The 24,435-nt window shown below is 44.6% G+C and overlaps 1 protein-coding gene across 21 annotated transcripts in view; it reads left to right on the top strand.

Annotated features, from left to right (window-relative positions):
* tpm1 (tropomyosin 1 (alpha)) overlaps positions 1 to 24,435 on the top strand; it is a 42,030-nt gene that overhangs the window by 5,611 nt on the left and 11,984 nt on the right. For 5 of the 21 annotated variants that reach the window (XM_072553111.1, XM_072553117.1, XM_072553127.1 and 2 more), the window contains 6 exons: positions 12,870 to 13,003; positions 16,306 to 16,423; positions 17,593 to 17,663; positions 18,897 to 18,972; positions 20,196 to 20,258; positions 20,353 to 20,422. In XM_072553111.1, the coding sequence (XP_072409212.1) occupies positions 12,870 to 13,003; positions 16,306 to 16,423; positions 17,593 to 17,663; positions 18,897 to 18,972; positions 20,196 to 20,258; positions 20,353 to 20,422 (532 nt within the window). Of the gene's footprint in view, positions 1 to 1,926; positions 2,226 to 12,869; positions 13,004 to 16,305; positions 16,424 to 17,592; positions 17,664 to 18,057; positions 18,134 to 18,896; positions 18,973 to 20,195; positions 20,259 to 20,352; positions 20,423 to 21,198; positions 21,282 to 24,435 lie in introns of those variants that run through there. The other 16 variants (XM_072553119.1, XM_072553115.1, XM_072553112.1 and 13 more) reach the window with 10 other exon arrangements.

The raw sequence follows: 24,435 nt of genomic DNA, 5'->3' as shown, positions 1-24,435 counted from the left end.
GTCTCATTTGAACACTTCAAGGCAGTGCATTGCAGACTCTAACTGTTCATTATTGAGAAATGAAATGAACTGTCGCACAGTACAATGTAGAGACAGGAAGCATTGACTCCCCCAGTCTACATTAAACTGCCCTTATTGCAGAGTTTATTAAATTATATCCATACATAGGATGTGATGGTAAATCACTGACATACCTCTATTTCCATAGCATGATTTTATTGGGATGTGGGTTTTGCTGGCAATGTCAACATTTGTGGCCCATCCTAATTGCCTATGAAGTGACTAGCTGAAAAGTCAGTTTAAGAGTAGCCACATTGTTATGGTTCTGTGGTAAACCAGACCAAGTCATAGAGTCATGGAGATGTACAGCATGGAAACAGACCCTTCAGTCTAAATTGCCTATGCCGACCAGATATCCTGACCTAATCTAGTCCCATTTACCAGCACTTGGCCCATGTCCCTAAATCCATCCTATTCATATACCCACAAGTGGCAACTATCCTCCCTGAAAGGGATTTGTGACAATTAATAATTATGTGGCCACTACTAGAGACAATGCTTTATGGATACTTCAAAATCAACCTGTTCATTATTATACTATTATACATTAATGGAGCAGATAATCCTTGAACCCAGTCTTCCTCAGCTAGAGTAGGGACATTTCCAGTGTAACATTTGAGCCCCAATAAGATTAGCTTTATTTCCCAGATTTACTAATTGAACTTAAATTCTACCAGCTGGTGCGGTGGGATTTAAAACCTATCTCCAGAATTTTAGCTTGAGTCGCTTAATTCTATATGAAAGTGAGGACTGCAGGTACTGGAGATTAGAGTGGAGAGCCAATCCTGTGGGATTACTGCTGCTGCAGCAGTCTACCTTGGCTCCAAACTGCAGGTCTGAGGTGAATTCTTAATTTTTTTTTGTTCTGTTTCATTACCCCCACACTACCGCCGATCTGCGGTAGTGCTTATTTTTCCCCCGCACCCATGTTGTGTGTGTGCAGGTTTGAGACAGTGAAAGACACAAGGTGCACGAATCTTTATTCAATTTCCACCACCAGGAAGAAAAGAAACACCCGAGTGGCCAGTGAGATTTTTTTAAAAATTGATTCATCAGACATGAGTATCGCTAACTGGGTCAATACTTATTGACTATCATTAGTTGCCTTAGAGAAGGCGGCACAAATCTGCCTTCTTAAACCACTACAGTCCATTTGGTATAAGTAGCCCCCAATGCAGTTAGCGAGTTTCAGATTATAAAATTATTTCTTACAAATAAGGCGGACATCCATCTCTGCTGAAGAATGGAAAAATAACAGATTTCCTTGTGATTGTTACACTGGTTTTTGTGAGATTTCGCTGCCGACATTTCGACCTTAACCGTACTTCAGGAGGACTCGATTGATACCAAAAAACCCGGAAATGGCCTGTGCCTGAAATTTCATGCCTTTTCAATTTTAAGTAAATGACTTGAGTGGTGCAGGGTTCGTTTATGAAATATTGAATTCAGCACTTAGTGATGCATCATTACACTTGCAGGAGGTTTTTAGAGACCTGTTCTCCAGTCAACACACGTTTAAGATCTTCAGCTGGGTTTATTAAAGTGCCCTTGTGGTGTTTGAATTTGATCAAATTCCAAATCCTCTAATCCTGTAGGTGGCGCGTTCCTGGTGTGAAACACCTTGGAATGTGAAATCGATCAGAATGTCACTTTTGAGGTGTGGCGTCTGCGACCAAATATTTTTTTAAAGAAAAAAGATACTGCAGCAAAAATATCGATTTACAAATGCAACCACCCGGAAAGCTGAGAATTTGAACTGAAGACTTGCATTTTTTAAAAAAAATTCCAACATTCCCCCCTCCCCCCAGCTTCCTGGTGGGAAGGAGAGGGTTAAAAACTAGGCTACTTCCGGTGCTAAGTGCATTTGAAACCGGGAGAGTGGAGATTTTTTTTAAAAAGGGATCTTTTCCCCCGGTTCCTTTTGATTTTTTTTTCAAAACAAAAATCTTTCCCCTCCACCTTTTTTCAATAGAAGTGGGAGGAGAAGTGAAAGGTGTTGGTCTAGCGGGAGAGGGAAAGTAAAGGAGATTAGGATGGCCAGTGCGATGTCGGTGGATGCAGTCAGGAGGAAGATTAAAAGCTTACAGGACCAGGCAGATGTGGCGGAAGAAAAAGCAGAGAGGCTGCAGAGAGAAGTGGACGAGGAGCGACAGTGCCGTGAGCAAGTGAGAGCGAATACAATTGAGGGGGGGAACTGTGGGCATTGGGATCCAGGCGATGGTAACTGTGTAACCTTGGGCTGCAACAGTGTAACCCTCAGCGGGCAACAATGTAACCCTGGGCTGCAACAGTGTAACCCTCAGCGGGCAACAGTGTAACCCTCTGGCAGGAGGTGGCTGTGCTGGGTGGGAAGGAGCTCCCTGCTTCATCTCGAACCAGCAGAGCGAGCGACAGGCAGGAAGCTGGCCTATTTCCCAGGACCAGACCTACCTGTTTCCTAACGTGACTGGGGATTTACTCGGGTGAGGTTTGTAGGAGAGACTCTACTTCAGATTAAAGCACCTACATGTGTACTGTCTAAAATGTGGCTGAGTCCGTCAGGAAATGCAAGCTATTTTTTTTCTCAAAAGAGCCTCCTCTCCCTAATTACAGATCGGAATTTAATTGAAGCTCCCCCACTCCCCATGCCTTGTACTTTAGTTTTCCTTTGAGATTTGGAGCTGGCTTCCTAGGTTTTGAAGATTACACTTAATTCAGGAAACTGGTTTACTGATTCCTGTGTGTTTATGGAGTGTGGTTTAGTTCACTGTAATGAGTTCATCCAAAGGTGAAATCAAATCGAGGTGTACATTTGGTTATGGTCTTGTTTCGGGTGGATTTGGGTGGTGAATGACTGGGAGGTGAATCTAGAGCGATCAGTCCTAGATTTCTGATAAATCGGCTGTAAGAAGTCTCTGTGCTTTCTCCTCTGATGTGGTCTGTGCTGTATTTGAAAGGTTGGCTTCAGCTTAATCTCCTTGTGGCTGGCTGTGTAGTTCTTTCGCTGATGGGCAGAACAAAGGAGAGGCAGCCGCAGGCCTTAATCAGCTCAACCCAGGGCTGTTTGTTCAAAGCCTCCTGGTTTATCTGAACAAGGGGCCTATCTAAGGCATCTCCTCCACCCCCCCACCCCTCGGGCAGTTGCTGGGGATCAAGGATGCCCTGATTTCACTCCTGGGTCCTCGGATGGTTGATAAGTCCAACATGGATTAGCAGACTCTGCCATACTGGGCAGGCATTGCTTTGAGGGACAGGTTGTTAGGGCACTGGCCTGCATACCTCCCATCCTCCCTTTTGGATATTCCCAGCAGGTGTCTCCCAAGCATTCAAGACTTTCCCAAATGGATCATCTCCATGTTGGTCACTTACCACAGGGAAGGTAGTCTGACCCCTTTCTGACAGAAATCCCTGAAGTACTTCCAGTATCCCTCTGGGAGTCACTTCCAAGTGGAATTCTGAGTGAAATGGGATATTTTACATTGTTGCATGAGGTACGTGGACAGCATGTCCTGCCCCTCGGAGCTGGTTGTGAGTGATTAATGCCTCGATGTTGGGCAAAGTGGATTGGGATCGGATGTTGCTGATGGGATTCCTTTCTTGTCCTTGGATCAGAGGAATCTTGCGGAAGTCATCCCTGATGTTTGCTGCACCGTGACTTTAAGGAGAATTCCTGATGAAGGGCTTGTGCCCAGAATGTTGATTCTCCTGCTCCTCGGATGCTGCCTGGTGTGCTGTGCTTTTCCAGCACTACATCCTCGACAGTGCTTCGAGGGGCTTGCTGTAGGCTGCCCAGGTCTCTGAGGCCTAAAGGAGTGTAGGGTCACAGCTGCCTCGATAACCTGGTTTGAGATCCTGGTCCTGGAATAATCTCTCGCTCAGTCAGTTCAGCTGGCATGTTGAGGGTAGTGAAAAATGCTGTTGCTAATGTCTGTCTTCATGGACAGAAAGCTCCCAAGTTCTGGAAAATTGCCCATATTTTCCACTGCTGCATTTGAGTGGCTGGGGGTGCGGGGAAATGTTGGCCTGTGGAAGTTGGTTGGAAGAAGGCCCTTGGTTTTCAAAGCGTTTGGTGAAAGGCCCCTTGTCCTCCAGTTGTTCAGGAGGTTCTTCTCTGCTTTGGCTATCCCTTGAAGTTCTGGCTTCGGGCAACTGTCTGTGTGGAGTTTGCACATGCTCCCTGTGTCTTCCTCCGGGTGCTCCTGTTTCCTCCCACAATCCAAAGATGTACAGCTTAGGTGTATTGGCCATGCTAAATTGACCATAGATTTTCAGGGATGTGTAGGTTAGGTGCATTAGTCTGGGGGTAAATGTAGAGGAATAGGGTTGGGGAATGGGTTTGGGTGGGTTAGTCTGGGAGGGTCGGTGTGCACTTGTTGGGCTGAAGGGCCTTTTTCCACACTGTAGGGATTCTAGGATTCTATGAAATTTGGGACAATCGCTACACATGCTCTGTGATTACTCTCACTACACCACAGAGCACATCCATGGAGAATGGGATCAAGCAGACTGTGTCGTTAGGCAGAAATTAAGAACAAAGTGATGGAGAAACTCTGCAGGTTTGGCAGCTTGTGTGGAGAGAGAACAGAGTGAACATTGAGTCCAGGGTGACTCCTCTTCATGATGTAGCGACAGTCACTTGTGTTGAATTCAAAATATTAACTCTGTTTCTCTCTATCATCATCAGAAGTCGTTCTGGGCTCAGAATTTTAAGTCTGCTTTCTCTCATAGAGTCATAGAGATGTATAGCATGAAAACAGACCCTTCAGTCCAACCCGTCCATGCTGACCAGATATCCCAACCCAATCTAGTCCCACTTGCCAGCACCTGGCCCATATCCCTCCAAACCCTTCCTATTCAAAGACCCATCCAAATGCTTCTTAAATGTTGCAATTGTATCAGCCTCCACCACATCCTCTGGCAGCTCATTCCATACACGTACCACCCTCTGCATGAAAACGTTGCCCCTTAGGTCACTTTTATATCTTTCCCCTCTCACCCTAAACCTATGCCCTCTAGTTCTGGACTCCCTGATCCCAGGGAAAGGACTTTGTCTATTTATCCTATCCATGCCCCTCATAATTTTGTAAACCTCTATAGGTCACCCCTCAGCCTCCGACGCTCCAGGGAAAATAGCCCCAGCCTGTTCAGCCTCTCCCTGTAGCTCAGATCCTCCAACCCTGGCAACATCCTTGGAAATCTTTTCTGAACCCTTTCAAGTTTCACAACATCTTTCTGATAGGAAGGAGACCAGAATTGGATGCCATACTCTAACAGTGGCCTAACCAATGTCCTGTACAGCCGCAACATGACCTCCTGACTCCTGTACTCAATGCCAATAAATGAAAGCATACCAAATGCCTTCTTCACTATCCTATCTACCTGCGACTCCACTTTCAAGGAGCTATGAACCTGCACTCCAAGGTGTCTTTGTTCAGCAACACTCCCTAGGACCTTACCATTAAGTGTATAAGTCCTGCTAAGGTTTGCTTTCCCAAAATGCCGCACCTCGCATTTATCTGAATTAAACTCCATCTGCCACTTCTCAGCCCATTGGCCCATCTTGTCCAGATCCTGTTGTAATCTGAGGTAACCCTCTTCGCTGGCCACTACACCTCCAATTTTGGTGTCATCTGCAATCTTACTAACTGTACCTCTTATGCTCACATTTAAATCATTTATGTAAATGACAAAAAGTAGAGGGCCCAGCACCGATCCCTGTGGCACTTCACTGGTCACAGGCCTCCAGTCTGAAAAACAACCCTCCACCACCACCCTCTGTCTTCTACCTTTGAGCCAGTTCTCCCTGTATTCCATTAGATCTAACCTTGCTAATCATTTTCCCATGGGGAACCTTGTCGAACGCCTTACTGAAGTCCATATAGATCACATCTACTGCTCTGCCCTCATCAATCTTCTTTGTTGCTTCTTCAAAAAACCCAATCAAGTTTGTGAGACATGATTTCCCATGCACAAAGCCATGTTGACCATCCTGAATCAGTCCTTGCCTTTCCAAATACATGTACATCCTGTCCCTCAGGATTCCCTCCAACAACTTGCCCACCACCGAGGTCAGGCTCACCGGTCTATAGTTCCCTGGCTTGTCTTTACCACCCTTCTTAAACAGTGGCACCACGTTTGCCAACCTCCAGTCTTCCAGCACCTCACCTCCCACAAATGTTGCCAGACCTTCTAAGTTTCTCCAGTGATTTTTGTTTTTATTTTTGGATTCTGACCTCTGCAGTATTTTCGTTTTTATATCGAGTAATTTGACTGGCTCCTTTTCTCTCACCACTATACTGCACCTGCCCTCTGGGCAAATGACTTACTGGCATGGAGATAGTCTGCAGAGCAGATTCCCCCAATTTCAGACCTTGGTTGCTGTGCAGATCCAGGAACATCACACTTGAGCAGATTGGAAACAAAAGCTCATTGTAACGACGATGAGAAGGAGTTGAGTCATTTTCTAGGGAGGGAGAATAGACCAAACCATAACGCTGTTGTAATGTAAGTTGTAGTGTCCCTACCCCTGAACTGGGAGACCTGGGATCAAATACTATCCACTCCAGAGATGTATCATAACAACCCAAAGCAGGTTGATTAAAAACATCTGGGCAAAGCAGGTTGGTTAATATTTGTAGGTGAGCTGCTTTGTGTGTGGTTTCTCCCAGATACCTTTCGAATGCTGTTACTCCACAGAACGTTAAAATAACAGCAGCCACTGAGAGATTGATTCAAGTTGCATTTATGAAACAGCTTGGCTTTTTAAAGTGGGAGTCTTGAAAGATAGTTGGCATTGAGTTCTGGTCCCCGTTTGCTTCTCTAGCTGAAGCGTGGTGCTGTTTTAAAGGCCATTTATGGTCAATGAGTTCTCTGCTGGCACTTTGCTCTGTGGGGAGAAGCTGACTATCATAAATGCTACCAGAAGCAGTACTAACCTTTAGCCTCTTGTAACAATAAGCTTTTGAGAAAAGGGTGTGGTGCGAGTAACCTTGTTTGATTCCCCTGTGGAGTAGACTGTCATATTGGGATCTAAATACACCTCAGATGAAAGTTTTCTGAGTTGTGCAGGAACAATGAAAGGGTCGATCTTTTTATCGTCACTCTTTTTAAACAGATAAGAGACTAACTTTCCAAAGTAAGCTGACGTTTGTGTTTACCCTTGAAGGATCAATGTCTTTTGTAATTTAATGACTGATTAGCTAGGCCAACCTTTTGAAGGTGGTGGGATAAGGTAAGAACTTATTTGGAAAAAAAACCTTGTGAGATCCAGTGCCTTAACAAATAAGGGCTTAGAATACAAAGACAAGGAAGTTATGCCTATTGCTAAATTATCACTGATTAGGCCTGAGCTAAATGATATGGATGTTCCACTGAATACTAGGGAGGAGGTGAGTGATTGCCCCTTGACATCAAGGCAGCATTTCGCCAAGTGTGGATTGAACCCCACCCTGGTCAGCCATGATTGCACTGAATGATGCAGTAAGTCTGAGGGGCTGAATGGCCCAATTGTCGGGTCAGCTTTCCCAACCAAGGGCTGACTAAGGTGAGATGGGTGTGAACTGACTCTAACAATGTCACTTCACTTGGCACATTTCGCAACTGACAGCATTGCTGTCATCAGGGAGTGCCGGGGCTGTGTTTCCACATTCCTGACGCAACAAGCTGGAAGGACGACGCTAAACCATCAGCCTCAGGGGAAGAGAAAAACAGAGGCAGCAAATGGGAGTGGTGGGGGGGAAACTTCTCCAGCCAGTTGTCATGAAATTATTGTCAGGGACGGTGGCTCAGTGGTTGGCACTGCTGCCTCACAGCACCAGGGACCCGGGTTCGATTCTCACCTCTGGTGACTGTCTGTCTGTGTAAAGTTTGCACATCCTCCCCGTGTCTGTGTGGGTTTCCTCCCACAATCCAAAAATGACTCGGCCATGCTAAATTGTCCATAGTGTTAGGTATGTTAGTCAGGGGTCAATAAAGGGAATGGGTCTGGGTGGGTTCCTCTTTGGAGGGTCAGTGTGGACTCGTTGGGCCGAAGGGCCTGTTTCCATACTGTAGGGAATCTAATGTATTGCTGTTTCTACTTTTTCTTCTTCCATCTGCTTCATTGCACTCCTTGTTGTCTATCTCTGAACTCATCTTCGTGTTACAGAAGATCAAAGGCCACGGGGATTAAATGAATTCAGATGGAGCAGAAAATGGAGCGACTGACTACTCCAGCCTTTCTGTCTTATGTCCTATCTTTCACCAAACCCCTTGCTGTATTTGTCACTGCCCTTGTGGTGACCTCTCCTCAACCTCGTTGATTTGAGGTTGTCTCTAACTCTGTCCGCACGTACCATTTCCTGCTCTCTTTTTCTTTCGACTTAAGTCAGTTGTGTTCTGGCACCACCTCGATTTTAAAATTCCCACCCTTGATTTCAAGATTTCTCTCATGACCTCTCCTTTCCCATGTCCCAGTCCTGGCCCTGGTGAGCTTTTCTGATTTTGTTTTTTGTTGTTGTTAATCACTGCAACTCAATGGCGTGCCTTCAGTAGGTCCCAAACTCTGGAATTTCTTCCCCGTACCCCTCCACCTTGCTTTCCTCTCCCAAATGTGCCCCTTTGGGACTTCTCTTTCTGACTGGGTTCTCAGTCATCTGCCAAAGCTGTATGACTTGCTACCCGATGGACATAGCTAAATATGAATTATGGGCCATTCGGCCCCTCAAGCCTGCTGCACCATTGAACGAGATTATGGCAGATCTAACTATGGCCTTAACTCCAGTTTTGAGTCTATCTCTGATGACATTTAATCTACTCCCCCCCCCCCCCCCCCCCCCCAATTACCCAATTAGTCAAGAATCTCCCATTAAGCATTTGTGAAGCACCTTGATGTATTTTGCTCTGACGGTGCTATACAAATGCAATGGTTGGAATGAGATTATAACTTTGAACACAATCTTCAATCCCACTATCCAGCCCCATGTGGCCATTCTTGACTCCTTTGATAACTCTGTGAGCTACTAATGTTCTTCGGCCATTTCCAATGATAGTTTTCCTCGTGTCTGGTTGATTTCTTTTTCCTACTGGCTTCCTCACATCGGTGCCTGGGACACTAATCCTTAATCTCTGGACAATCTGGAAAACTGAGGGGTGGGGACTCTGTCAAGGAGGGGCACATTGTTCACTGGTTTGGGGGGGAATGATGGAGGAGACAAGACTGAGTGCTCAGGGGATACACTTCCTAAGAAGAAATGTGTGTGCACTCATTTTTTTAAAAAAACTCAATCACTGCATCAGAGTGATTTTAACAAATGTTTACCACCTGGGGCTGTAAAAATCAAAAACCTAAAAACCAAGGAGGGAAAAATGGTTTTGGTGGGTGAGATAAATTTAATGGCTGTCCAGTTGTAGGAAACTGTGGGTGGCTCAGTGGTTAGCACTGCTGCCTCACAGCACCAGGGACCCAGGTTCGATTCCAGCCTCTGATGACTGTCTGTTTGGAGTTTGCACACTCTCCCCGTGTCTGCGTGGGTTTCCTCCGGGTGCTCCAGTTTCCTCCCACAGTCCAAAGATGTGCAGGTAAGGGTGAATTGGCCATGCTAAATTGCCCGTGGTGTTAGCTGCATTAGTCAGAGAGGAATGGGTCTGGATGGGCTACTCTTCGGAGGGCCCGTGTGGACTTGTTGGGCCGAAGGGCCTGTTTCCACACTGTCGGGAATCTAACCTCAAATCTGAATTCTCTGACCAGAAATCAGTGCAAAATCACTGAAATCTGTACCTATTGTTGTTATTTTAATGAATTTTTAAAAAAATTTCAAAAATGTTCTTATTTGTAAAAATATCCTAATGTGCTTATTCACAAAAATATCTTTGTGCATGTACATAGTAGCCACTAAAGGGTAGCATAGGAAGAAAATAATCAAACATCAGAGTTTAACTCTGTCCACCAAACAAACCAAAGGCATTTCTTGCTTGTGTAAGTATTGTTTCATACATACTTGAGGTGCTGGGAGGGTGGAGCTTATGATACATCTCTGAGGCAGATGGTTAAAAATCACACAACACCAGGTTATAGTCAAACAGGTTTATTTGGAAGCACTAGCTTTCGGAGCGCTGCTCCTTCATCAGTTGACAACCACCTGATGAAAGAGCAGTGCTCTGAAAGCTAGTACTTCCAAATAAACCTGTCGGACTATAATCTGGTGTTGTGATTTTTAACGTTGTCCACCTCAGTCCAACACCGGCATCTCCAAATCCTGAGGCAGATGGGACTTGATGCTGGGTGTTGTGGTTCTGTTCGCCGAGCTGGGAATTTGTGTTGTAAACGTTTTGTCCCCTGTCTAGGTGACATCCTCAGTGCTTGGGAGCCTCCTGTGAAACGCTTCTGTGATGTTTCCTCCACCATTTGTAGTGGTTTGAATTTGTCGCTTCTGGTTGTCAGTTCCAGCTGTCTGTTGCAGTGGCCGGTATATTGGGTCCAGGTCGATGTGTTTCAATCAACAAACACATTGACCTGGACCCAATATACCAGCCACTGCAGCGACAGCTGGAACTGACAACCGGAAGCGGCAGAGACAAATCACTATAAATGCCAGAGGAAACATCACAGAGGTGCTTCACAGGAGGCTCCCAAGCACTGAGGATGTCACCTAGACAGGGGACGAAACGTCTGCAACACAAATTCCCAGCTCGGCAAACAGAACCACAACAACGAGCACCCGAGCTACAAATCTTCTCCCAAACTTTGATGCTGGGTCTTTTGGACCTCCCTTCGTTTTGCTGGGTGGGCACTTGTATGTTGTGGGGCACCACTTGCAGAAGACTTCTCTCCTGCCCCAGCACATGCATTGTTGACCTGTAAGAGTAAACATTCCTTCTTGCGTTTTTTTTTGTTAAAAAAGAAATGACTGATTTCATATGTGTCGTAGGATTGCCTTTGGAGTGCACTCAGGCAGATAGCTCCCTGAGTGGCTGAGAATTGGTGTTTAACTCCTGTTTGTTCTTCAGTGAACAAATGGGACGGTGTTCAATGCTTTCCCCCACCCAGCTCCCAAAAAATACAAGGGGTAAATGTATCATAGTCTCTATTAAATTGAAAAGAAGCCCCTTTTTACCCAGGTAGTGATGAGAGCATGGCATTTGCTACCACATTGATTGTCTTCACCTCAACTAGTCAATGCACTGTGGGGGAAACTAGGTATATGGTCTAGGGAGTAAAATAAAACAAAGTCTTGCTGGGGGTGAGATGAGATAGGGTGGTTCAAAGGGTTGCATGTTCAAGATAGATGAGGAATCTTTTCTGAGGATAATAACTGTAAAATTCTTTACTGTAGAGGGCTGGGTCATTAAGAATATCAAAAGGCTGAGATAGATTAGATTGGAGTCATACAGCACGGAAACAGACCCTTTGGTCCAACCCGTCCATGCCGACTAGATATTCCAACCCAATCTAGCCCCACCTGCCAGCACCCGGCCCATATCCCTTCAAACCCTTCCTATTCATATACCCATCCAGATGCCTTTTAAATAGATTCCCTACAGTATGGAAACAGGCTGTTCGGCGCAACAAGTCCACACCGATCCTCTGAAGAGTAATCCACCCAGACCCCTACCCTATACTTACCCCTAACTAATGCGTCTAACGCTATGGAAAATTTAGCACTGCCAATTCACCTGACCTGCACATCTTTGGATTGTGGGAGGAAACTCATGCAGACACTGGGAGAATGTGCAAACTCAACACAGACAGTTGCCCGAGGTGGGAATTGAACCCGGGTCCCTGGTGCTGTGAGGCAGCACTGCTAACCACTGAGCCACAGTTCCGCCCTAATCGGAAAGGGAATCAATGGTTAAGGGGAAAAGGCAGGAAAGTGGAGATGAGAATTATTAGATCAGTCATGATCTCATTGAACTGTGGAGCAGATTAGGTGGGCTGAATGGTCTACTTCTGCTCTTGAATCATATAGTCTTGTGTGATGGTTCAACAAAGGCATTCAGACCAAAGGTTTATGCCCGGTTTCTGTGCTGTCAATGCCCCTGTACAAGATTTAAGATTGAGAGATTTAATCATTGGAATTTGCTTCCTATGAATTGTCTTTCCTGTGACTGATCCCTTTTGGCTTTTGCAGCCCGGATCTCATTCCTCCTGAAATGTTCTCTGAAGCACAATGGGACATGCTGGCCTCGCTGAAATGACCCCCTTTAAAGCAAGTGTACACTAGAAATGGTGGATCAGAATGTTACTGAATTTGATCAGCCTTAAGTTTGCGTTATGTTCTAGGACTCCTTGCATGGCTCCTGAATAGTAAATTTGTTGAAGGTTGTTTTTGGATAATTAAGTTACAAACCAAATTGTTTTCTTGGACAGCTCCTCTATTTAAGTAGCTTAAGAGAGTTAAAAGGGGAAATTTGTTTCTCACTGGTATTAGGGGGTTAATGTGGGCTGGGTTTAAAAAATAATCTTGTATTTATCCATTCCAAATGCATAGGACGATCCCAGTTGAAAATTTCGAGAGAGAAGGAATTTCGCAATGAATGGTGAAGATGAATGGTGAAGGTGCCTGGCTCACTCACTGAGGTGGACAGGAGGCTGGAAGAACACAGCAAGCCAGGCAGCATCAGGAGGTGGAGAAGCTGATGTTTTGGGTGTAACCCTTCCGAAACATTGACTTCTCCCCCTCCTGATGCTGCCTGCCTTGCTGTGTTCTTCCAGCCTCCTGCCTGTCTACTATGGATTCCAGCATCTACAGTTTTGTTTTTGTCTTTCTCACTGAGGTGGACGTGCGCCACCTGGTGTTTGCCCTGTGTACTGAATGTTTGTTTTCCTGCCCTCCCTCCCCTCCCTGTTCCAGGCTGAAGCAGACGTCGCCTCTCTGAACAGACGCATCCAGCTGGTTGAGGAGGAGTTGGACAGGGCCCAGGAACGCCTGGCCACCGCTCTGCAGAAGCTGGAGGAAGCTGAGAAAGCTGCAGATGAGAGTGAAAGGTGAGGAGGGCGGTTTTGCCAGCGTAACTTTTATCTCTGGCACGAGGGCTCAGTGACCCAATCTCATTCTCGAATGCTGTCCCAAGGCAGGTCTGACCAGGGTGCCACCCTTAGGGGGCATGGCAAGCTGCCAGTCAGGATGGGATCAAACAGTAGCCCACCCTAAATCTGGGTCTCACTGCCCATTCAGTCACCTAGCCTCCCTCAACAAGTCCAGGTTCCCATGGCAACGTGCATTTTGACTGCCCAGCACTATGGCAACGATGGTAGAACCTTCCATTTTGGTCCATCTCTCAGCCGACCAGGAGATTCTCCTGTTTTTGCTGCTGACCATTGATGTATCTTCAAAGAAGTTGCATGTTTATCCTCCACCCGTTTGGCCGAGTTGGTTTTGAACCCGGGACTTATGGTTCTGAGGCAGAGACACTACCCACATCACAAAGCCAACACGTGCAAACTCTTGCTGCAGTCTTTTAAATATGAACGTACGGTAACGACCCTTTTAAGAGTTCCTTAGATTAAAAATCATTTGGGAACAAATTTAATTAGCTTTATTGATATTAAAGCACAACAATGTTATATAGCACCTTGCATCATAGGGAATTTCCCAAGAGCTTTCTCAAAGATTGGACTCCAGCGAGTTCTGGTGGTTAATGTTCTCCAGCAAACTCCCCTTTTTCTTTTCAGCGAGAATATTTTGAGGAGAACTGACATTACACACTTCAAATCCTACACCCTGCCCTGAAGTTGGGGTTCCACACCTGGCTGGGTTCTGGCAGTCTCTGGGTGATAGATTTTGCTGAGTTGCCTGAGATGAAATGGTGGGCATCGAGTGGCACCATTTCATGTGGCCAAGTCAGAAATCTGGACGTGTCCTGGAGGTGGTTCTCTTTCTTGTTAGCATTTGTGGAAGGTTAATTTGTTTTCGCTGGAGAGGGACTTGTATGTTGTAATCATGTGCTCAACCAGTTATTGGGTATCTTGACTGATTTCTATGATGCTCTGCCCTCCATCCTGTTCTGCCTGCTTGTGTTAGCAAGTGAGAAGACCTTAACTGGATTTCTTTTAACATCATCATATCATCCAGTCTTTGAGAAACAAGGATGGCCGCTTTGGCATCAGCGCCATGTTAGGAATGAGGGTAACATTAAAAAGAGAGAAGGATGTTGGAGGATTTTGTTACTCTCCATTTTTTTTGCACACATTGAGCTCATTGACCTATAAAGGCAATGCTTAGAAGTTCTAAAATACCTCAAAGAGTTGGACCGAAGGGTCTCGTTTTCATGCTGTACATCTCTATGACCAAAAGTGGCATTATTATTGACTAAGTCTTCAGAAATTATCTTTTTAAAATCTTTTTCACCCCTTCCAGTCTGCTACCATGGTTGGCAAAAGAGCAGGCTTAGCCTTGAAGGTTGTTTTAGAAAACCAGTTGTATATTTTCTTCAATTCTCCCCAGTGGTTCTGCTTGCTGAAGTTAAAATGAGTGATGAAGATTTGTTGTTTTTGTGCTCAACTCTGTCCGTGCTGTTAACCTGTCTAATCATTGCTACATCCTAGGGGCTAATTACTTTGAGCCATTCTATCCCAAGTACCTGTGCTGACCACCATTCTATGAATATTACCCTGGACTCCACCGTAGGACGCTGCCTGCTAGGGTTGAAATTGTAAACATAAGGCTTAGTATGAGGGAAGTCTCTGCTTTGATCACCATCTCTTTTATTTATTCACTCCTGGAACGTGGTTGTTGCTAACATTTATTGCCCGTCTCTAGTTGCCATTGAGAAAGTGGCAGTGAGCTGCTTCCTTGAGTCCCTGCAATTTGTGTGCTGTAGGTAGACCCACAATGCCCTTAGGGAGGGAATTCCAGGTTTCCGACCCAGCGACCGAAGGAACAGTGATATATTTCCAAGTCAAGGATAGTGAGTGGTTTGGAAGGGAACTTGCAGGTGGTGGTGTTCCCATGTATCTGCCCTTGTCCTTCAAGGCGGAAGTGGTTATGATTTTGGAAAGTGCTGTCTAAAGTTCTTGGGTGAATTACCACTGTGGAACAGCCTGCCTGCAACAGTAGTTGACGTGCCAACTTTAAGGGCATTTAAATGGTCATCGGATAGACATTTGGATGAAAATGGAATAGTGTAGATTAGGTGGGCTTCTGATTGGTTTCACAGGTTGGCAAAACATTGAGGGCTGAAGGGCCTGTACTGCGCTGTAATGTCTTATGTTCTATGTTCTGCAGTGCATCTTGTAGATTATACTGGCTGCCACTACTGAGCATTGGCACTACATCACTGCCTCCACCACCAATCAAGTGAGCTGCTATGTGCTTGATGGTGTCAGGCTTCTTGAGTGCTCAGAGCTGCACCCATCCAGGCAAGTAGGGATTATTCCATGACAAGTGCCTTTTTAGATGGTGGACAGGCTTTTGGGAGTCAGAAGGTGAGTTACTCACTGCAGTATTCCTGGCTCCTGGTTTGCTCTTGCAGTTTGTGATGAGTCCAGTTGAGTTTCTGGTCAATGGTAACCATCAGGGTGTTGGTACCTGGGGAACTCAGTGGTGGTAACACCATTGAATGTCAAGGGGCAGTGGTTAGATTGTCCCTTACTGGAGATGGTCAGAGCCTGGCAATTGTGTGGTGTGAATGTTGCTTACCACTTGTCAGCCTAAGCCTGGATATTGTCCAGATCTTTGTCATGGTGGTAGAGTCATACAGTACGGAAACAGACCCTTTGGTCCAACCTGTCCATGATGGCCAAGTTTCCCAACTAAACTAGCCATGTTTACTGAAATTTGACCTATATCCCTCTAAACCATTTGATCATGGACTGCTACAATTTCTGAGGAGCTGTGAATGGTGCTGAACATCGTACAATAATCAGTGAGCATCTCAACAATAAATCTCTTGATTTTAATTTTTATGCTCTGTATAAAGGAGGAAATTAAGAAGTGTTGTGTTGACTCTTTTTCCCCCCCCTCAATGGGAGGGGAAATGTTGACAATGAAAGTTTGAGACCATTGATAATAATGGTTTGGATTGACTAACTGGGGTGGAATTGGTGTCTGCTGACCCATCTTGTGCAAAGGCCAGGCCAGAGACAATTGTTTTATTTTCCCAATGTCCCATCAAAGCCAAGATGATGAGACTCCCTGAGAATGAAATGGAAGCATCTCCTAAAGTTGCATTGGTGAAAAGATTGGTGGCGGGGGTTAGGAAAGATTGACCATTGCACAATGGCACCAGCAATGGGAATGTATTGTAGCTCTGCACTCATCTGCTATTTTGCTCTCCTTTCTCGTACAGAGGCATGAAGGTCATTGAGAACAGGGCCCAGAAGGATGAGGAGAAGATGGAACTGCAGGAGATCCAGCTTAAGGAGGCCAAGCACATTGCAGAGGAGGCTGACCGCAAGTATGAAGAGGTTGGTCTTTTGCGTGGCACCTGCTCTGTGTGGAAGATGAGGCCAGGGCCGAAGGCTTTATAATCCTGCAGTTGGAATGAAGGAAATTTAGAATTCATTATTTCTCAAATCTATTCTCTGTGAGAATGCCCATTCAAAAATAAGCATGATATTTTTCCATTTTCCACATCAGTTTCTTGCCGACCCGTCTGATGTGGAATATTTTTAGAGGGGGTTAGCATTCACAGTGCAGAACAAGGCCATTTGCCCCTTCGAGTCTGCACCAGTGCTCTGAAGAGCATCCCACCCAGATGACCCCACCTTCCATTCTTCTAGCTTCACATTTCCCATGGCTAACCCACCTAGCCTGTGTGTTCCTGAACACTATATGGGCAAGTTAGTATGGCCAATCCACCTCACCTGCGCATCTTTGGACTGTGGGAGGAAACCCACGCAGACACTGGGTGAACGTGCAAACTCTGCATAGACCGTCACCAAAGGCAGGAATCAAACCCAGGTCCCTAACGCAGTGAGGCAGCAGTGCTAACCACTTTGGACTGTGGGTCAAACTGCTATTTAAACCTCTATCTAGTGTCCTATCTCTTAATAGTCAACAGACAGGAGGGATTTTCATCCCAGTAATCTGTGTTGGCTAGCAATCCTGGTCCCAGTGGCAACAAGCCAGTGGTTGACCCATTGCACCTTTGAACAGTTTTGGACGTTAGTGCTTGCTGATTAGGCTGTTAGACTTGTATTTTCAGTCCCTGGTAGATGTAAGTGAGTGTATAATTAATTATACACTGGTTGCAAAGTTCAACAATAACTGGTTTGGAAGAACCAGCTGGACAGGAGCTGAGATCTCTAATGCAGTGAGCTGTTGTGATCTGGATTGCACTACCTGGAAGGGGAGTGGAATCCGATTCAATAATAACTCCCTGTGTAGAGAAATGGACATAGAACTGTTAGCAAGGTTGATGATGGATGAATGGTTTGGGCTAATTATGCTTGTTATGTTATGCCCAGTGAACTAGTATAGGTACAATGGGCACCTCTTTCTGGGCCCATTTGTAAGGGGGCACGTTTATAAATTTCTGTTTCACTAAACTTGCAAATGCTGTCTTCGAGGAGAGCTCATTTCATAATGTCTCATACCTTGGCCGAAACTCACGCTTGTGTTTTTTTATCTCCAGGTTGCGCGTAAACTGGTGATCATTGAGAGTGACCTGGAGAGGACTGAGGAGCGGGCAGAACTCTCTGAATCGTATGTACTATTTCCACAGCTGTGCATCGTCTGTGAAACTAAACGTGCTTTAAAAGCCAAGCATTAAAACCTGCTTAGAAACATGTTGTGCAAAGCCACTTGGAAAAATTAAATCTTTGAGGACAGTGACTGCAAATCTCATCATGCTTTATGGAAAAATATCATTTCTAATGTGACCCTTTTTTGGCTATGAAATGAATCATTAGAAACCATAATCAGATTTCGACAAAGCCTGTACTCAAAGAATTAAGGCACTAATGAAACACATCCAGATGTGAAATGTCCATGGCTGTGTCTGTTTTGGGGATTTTTGTTTAACATGTTATCTCTTCTTCACTGCATGCTTTCATTGCACATTACTGTGTGGCCACGTGCAATTCTCGTGATCTGTTAGTCGGGCTCGCCAGGTGGAAGAGGAGGTTAGAATAATGGACCAAACCTTGAAATCTTTAGCAGCAGCAGAAAGCAAGGTACTGGAACTAATATACTCTATGGCCTTGCCTTGCTCCATCGCACCACTGGGTGCTATCTAAACACTTCTGGTGCGGAATGGGTTGTGCCATGATGTTTAGGAAAGATTTAGCTCATTTTCTCCCTCTGCTGCCCACTCTGCATTCTGCTGTTGGACTTTCAGTCTTCACTTTATTTTGTTTATCTTGTTTTGTTTCCTTCAGCCGTGGCCTAAAAGCAGTTGATTCTTTTAAACAAAAATTTACAACTCACTTTCCTTTGGTAAACTCACTTTTCTGGACTTCCCTCTTGAAGTTGTTCCCTCCTTTCTTGGTGAGAAGTTATTTGACACATTTAAACTGGAGTCAATTCTGAAGGCATCAGCTGCTTTAAGGTTACCTTTTTTGTACACACTGAGAGCTGTTTTGTTAAATTTCCTCTATTTTTCCTTCTTTCCTTTGCTTTCTCTTTCACACTCATGCTGTCTGTCTCTCTTTCATACCCCATTCCCTGGCTTGTAAATGGTCTGTCACTCTCTGTCTGTCACTCTCTGTCTGTCACTCTCTGTCTGTCACTCTCTGTCTGTCACTCTCTGTCTGTCACTCTCTGTCTGTCACTCTCTGTCTGTCACTCTCTGTCTGTCACTCTCTGTCTGTCACTCTCTGTCTGTCACTCTCTGTCTGTCACTCTCTGTCTGTCACTCTCTGTCTGTCTCTCTCCATGGTATTTTTTGTTTGGTTTTTTTTTCTGTCTCCTCTTGTTTTATCTACTGACTTAAAACAGTAAATCTGCTGAGCTTGAAGAAGAGTTGAAAACTGTGACCAACAACCTGAAGTCACTGGAGGCTCAGGCTGATAAGGTAGGAGAGGCTGAAACCTCTGCTTTGACCAGCGAAGCGTTAATTGTTATTTTTTTTTTAAAAAAGTGATGATAGACTGTCTTAACTGCAGATTCCAAACTTTCCTCGGGTTCCTTCAGTTTTGTGCATTGTGAAACATTTTTAAAGTTATTGATGCAAGTTTAAATGGCTACACTGTAGAACTAAGATTCTGGCTAAAAGAGTCCTATTTTTCAACAGATTGTGGGAGGTAATTGTAAGACTGAAATTCTCACTTATACCTGTTATTTATTTGAGAGTCGCTGGCAAGGTCAAAGTTTGTTGGCCATGCCTGAATGAAGTCTTTTGCTTAAGGCCATTACAAAGGACAGTTAAGCGTCCCTCTTTGCTGTGGGTCTGTGGTCACATGTATATCAGATTGGGTGAGGAAGGTAGCTTTCCTTCCCCACAGGACATTGATGAACCAGATGCGTTTTTGCAGTTATCCTTGATGGTTTTGTGCTCGCCATCAAACTGTGCAGCACAGGAACAATCCCTTCAACCCAAGATCTCGGAGACTAGCTTTCAATTCCAGATTTATTCATTGAATTCAATTGGTTAAAATGTTGGCGTTTGAATCCATCTCCCAGAGAATTCCCTCTGGTTTATTCGTCTAGTAGTGTTACCTCTATACCACCATCTTCAGTGATGAATTAAGAATTTAAAAATACACTCATTTTGGGAGTGGGAAACAACTTTGGGTTAGTTCCATGGTGGACAAGTAGAAGTGAATATTTGTAATAATTACGTAAATTGCGAGTTTTGAGAAGATTTGTAGTTTAGGTTGAGGTTCTCTATGTAAGTTTGCTCGCTGAGCTGGAAGGTTAATTTTTAGACATTTTGTAATCATACTAGGTGACATCATCAGTAAGCCTCCAGTGCTTCACCGGAGGCTCAGTGATCTTGCCTAGTGTGGTGACGAAATGTCTGAAAATGAACCTTCCAGCTCAGTGAGCAAACTTGCGTCCATTATGTAAGCCATTACAAGTAATACAAGATATTTACAAGCACATTGTACTTTGGGTGAAAACATCCTTCGAATGTCTTCTGTTCTGGAGATTTTGAGGGTGGTTGGGGTAATGGTGGAGGAGGGATGATGAGATTCCTCTTGAAGGGTTGTGGTCTGTTGGAATTTGTTTACCTGTCCCTTGCTGATTCAAGTCTTCTTACTTCTTTCCGACCCCTCCCCACCGTGTTCTTCTCAGTATTCGCAAAAGGAAGACAAGTATGAGGAGGAAATCAAAGTCCTGAGTGACAAACTGAAGGAGGTGAGTGAAGTATTGCACCTGATCTTTGGGATTTCAGTGGAGTCTTTGGACAGCTGGCCCCAAATTCCTGTAATTTTTTTGTTGATGATTTCAGGCTGAGACTCGCGCTGAGTTTGCAGAGAGGTCTGTCGCCAAGTTGGAAAAATCCATTGATGATTTGGAAGGTATGATTGTAAATCACTTCCCAAATAACCTCTGATTTAATGAGGGCCATTAGTACTACTGGTTTGTGACTAGGAACATGCACTATGCCTAACTTGAGTGGCCTGGATTGATTTTTGGGTTGGTCTGTTTTATTTATCTGTCTCTCTTTTTCTCTCTCATATTTTTCTCTTTCTCTCTCATATTTTTCTCTTTCTCTCTCATATTTTTCTCTTTCTCTCTCATATTTTTCTCTTTTTTTTTTCTTTTTTTTTTCTTCTCTCTTTCTCTTTCTCTCTCTCTCTCTCTCTCTCTCTCTCTCTCTCTCTCTCTCTCTCTCTCTCTCTCTCTCTCTTGCCCCTTTCCCTGTTTTGGATTTACTGAAAGTTGTTTAGCATTGAAAAGTGATTGAACAAAATGCACTCTGGCCATGTTCTCCCTCGTGGCCAATCTTCATAACTGAGATTCTTCCTGGCAGTACCATTTCTTGTGTCATTCAGATATGAATGTGCAGTGAGGAGTTCCCTTTGAAATTGGAGACTTTGTTTACCTATAAGGCTGACAAACTGTTTACTTGTTTGCAAAAGGCAAGGTATCTTTTCTGCGTGAAGTGGCAGTTTGGTTCATTTCCCTCTGACTGATTTTTTTTTCATCTTCTTTTGTTTTTCATTTCTATTTGGTTGTACATCTGTTTCTCCCTTCCTTTTTGGCTGCTCTCCTGTCTGTACCGGATGCGATGATCTTTCATCTCCTATCTGTCATCACATTCGCCTTGCCATCACCCCTTCTGCCTCTGTAGATGAACTGTATGCTCAGAAGTTAAAGTACAAGGCGATCAGCGAGGAACTGGACCATGCTCTCAACGATATGACATCAATGTAATTCTTTCTTTGTGCCTGTTTGCATCTGTTTATCATGATTTTCCAAATAAACTTCCTCATACTGCACTTCCTTAATCCATAAAACTAATTCTTAACTTTTTTTTTCTATATCCCCGTCCTTAACTCTTAACTGCACTTAATTGCACTTAACTGCACTTAATTTTGCAGTGCACTAATGTTTGCATACTTAACAAACTGTACTGGTTTTACTTGAACATTACTTGAACTGGTTTTACTTGAGAACAGCCATGTTTAAAAATGCAAGTGCACCTCTTGCTTAATAGTCAAGAGTGTGGTGTTGGAAAAGTGCAGCAGGTCGGGCAGCATCTGAGGAGCAGGAAAATCGATGTTTTGGGCATAAGCCATTCCTGATGAAGAACTAATACCTGAAACGTCAATTCTCCTGCTGCCCGGATGCTGCCTGACTTGCCGTGCTTTTCCAGCATCACACTCTCGACTCTGATCTGCAGTCCCCACTTTCTCCTCTTGCTTAATAGTATCTGTTTAAAACAGTATTTGAGCATATTGAACATAAGCGCACTCTGTTTAAATCCTTGGTTCAGTTCTTTTCTTCCTAAACATTTTCAATTCTGGTGTTTGTTTGCTCTGTCGGGGAGTGGAGAAGTTATGGAACAATTTCCCCGCAGTGATGGTTAATTTTAACCTGTGTGCGCTTCACCAGATTAACTCTGTTCTGTTTTAATGCGTAGGTGCATTTGCTTTTGGGGAAAGATAGTTTTGCCTAAAGACTAAATCAAAAAGCCAAAAATATAAAGTTTGTTCTGGATAGGGGCATCACTGTATTGCTACAATTGTATCCGTTTGTGTGTGGTTTGTGTGTTGTGTTTGCACAGAGAAATTTACTGTAACATCAGGTTTTTTTTCTATTGAACTGATCAATATATTATTCAAAAACTCATCCCTTTAGTTACTCTCCTCCATACTTACTGCCTGCACCATCTCCTTGAGTGCCTTTTCATTTTCCTGCATTTTAGTTTGTTAATGCATTTTTCTTGCACTAACATTTCTTAGACTAAGTTTAAAAGTGAAATTTCATCTGCAACATACCTACACGTTTCAAAATTGGTGATGGTTTCCCTCCTGAATGCTTACATTGTTAACTTTTGTAAAGTACTCTATCTACTCGGGTCAACATTGGCCCATCCGCTTTGTTTCAAAGGGAACACGCTTTAAATTTGTGTCTGGTGGGTTATGTTGCAGTTTGAATGATCGTTCGGTTGTATGAATTCCTGCTGGGGGGCGGTTGGAGGGGCCGTTTTTACTTTCCAACTCTAAGAAAACAGTTACATGGGTGGAAGTGATGGATCCAAGCTACTAGCCCAGGGGTTATGAGGTCAAATCCCACCATGGCACATTACTATAATTTGAATTCAACAAATCTGGTCATTTTGCGGATATGGAATCTATGACCTTGAATGCGGAGTGTTCTAAAAATCCAAAGTTGCTTAAAATCCGATGCTTTGGAAATGAGGCCCATGAAGATTTTGGAATTCCCAGGGATTTACAAGCATGTTGCCGGGTTTGAGCTATGGGGAGAGGCTGGGGGCTATTTTCTCTGCAGCATTGGAGACTGAGGAGTGACCTTGGAGGCTTATAAAATCATGAGGGGCATGCATAAGGTGAATAACCAAGGTCTTTTTTTTCCCCCAGGGTAGGGAAGTCTAAAACTAGAGGGCACAGGTTTAGAGTGAGAGGGGAAAGATTTAAAAGGGACTTAAGGGGCAACTTTTTCACACACAAGGTGGTGCGTGTGTGGAATGAGCTGCCAGAGGAAGTGGTAGAGGCTGGTACAATTATACTGTTCTAGATGCCTCTTAAACATTGTATGTTTTGGAAGGGTTAGAAGGATAGGGATCAATTGCTGGCAAAATAGGACTAGATTAATTTAGGATATCTGGTCAGCATGGATGAGTTGGTTCGAAGGGTCTGTTTCCTTGGTGTACATCTCTATGACTCTGTGACAGCCCAAGTTGATGCCTTGTACCACCCACAGATCGAAGTAAATAGTGCAGAGCTGAAAAACGTTTGTTTTGTTTGAAGGTGCTCAAGCTCACTGGTCAGAGTTAGTGATGTAATTGGTCAACTTGGGCTGTCCCTGTGAGTGCCAGGGAGCGCTATGAAACCAAAACACACGACAGAAACAAAAACAAAGCATTCGGCCAGTCTCCGAGAGGGCCTAGAGAAAGCAGAGGGCCGGGAATCCTGTGCCACCTTGGCCCAACCATCTCCCTTTGCAGCCAGGACTGCCTGGGTTCCTTTGCCACACCAAGTGGTGCTTAATATAGAGTCAAAGGGTGTGGCATCATCTCATGAATCGCGAAGGAGGAGACCAATTGTAGGAGGAGGAGGAGATTGGAGGACCAATTGTAGAACAGTGTGGCACTGAAGGAGGTCAATCAGCTGCATGTGCTTGAATTGACTACACTCAGAGGAAAATTGTAGAACAGTGTGGCACTGAAGGAGGTCAATCAGCTGCATGTGCTTGAATTGTCACTACACTCAGAGGAAAGGGATGGGGTTCTTGTGGTGTAGTAGTAGTGTTCCTACCTCCTGGACCAGGATCTCTGGGTTCAAGCTTTGCAAGAATGTTGCCAGGGTTGGAGGATTTGAGCTATAGGGAGAGGCTGAACAAGCTGGGGCAGTTTTCCCTGGAGTGTCAGAGGCTGAGGGGTGATCTTATAGAGGTTTACAAAATTCTGAGGGTCATGGATAGGGCAAATAGGCAAAGTCTTTTCCCTGGGGTTGGGAGTCCAGAACTAGACGGCATAGGTTTAGGGTGAGAGGAGAAAGATATAAAAGAGACCTAAGGGGCAACTTTTTAATGTGGTACGTGTATGGAATGAGCTGTCAGAGGATGTGGTGGAGGCTGGTACAATTGCAACAGTTAAGAGACATTTGGATGGGTATATGAATAGGAAGGAGTTGGAGGGATATGTGCTGGGTGCTGGCAGGTGGGATTAGATTGGGTTGGGATATCTGGTCGGCATGGACAGGTTGGACCAAAGGGTCTGTTTCCATGCTGTACGTCTCTATGACTCTATGACTCTAAGCCCCACCTGCTCCGTTGGAAATGAGGTCCATGAATATTTTGGAATTACAAGGGATCTACAAGCATGCTGCCGGGTTTGAGCTAT

This window comes from Chiloscyllium punctatum, chromosome 33 (assembly GCF_047496795.1).
Source record: "Chiloscyllium punctatum isolate Juve2018m chromosome 33, sChiPun1.3, whole genome shotgun sequence".
Taxonomy (NCBI): Eukaryota; Metazoa; Chordata; class Chondrichthyes; order Orectolobiformes; family Hemiscylliidae; genus Chiloscyllium; species Chiloscyllium punctatum.
The sequence above is the reverse complement of the archived record's forward strand: the minus strand, read 5'-3'. Positions and strand labels throughout refer to the sequence as shown.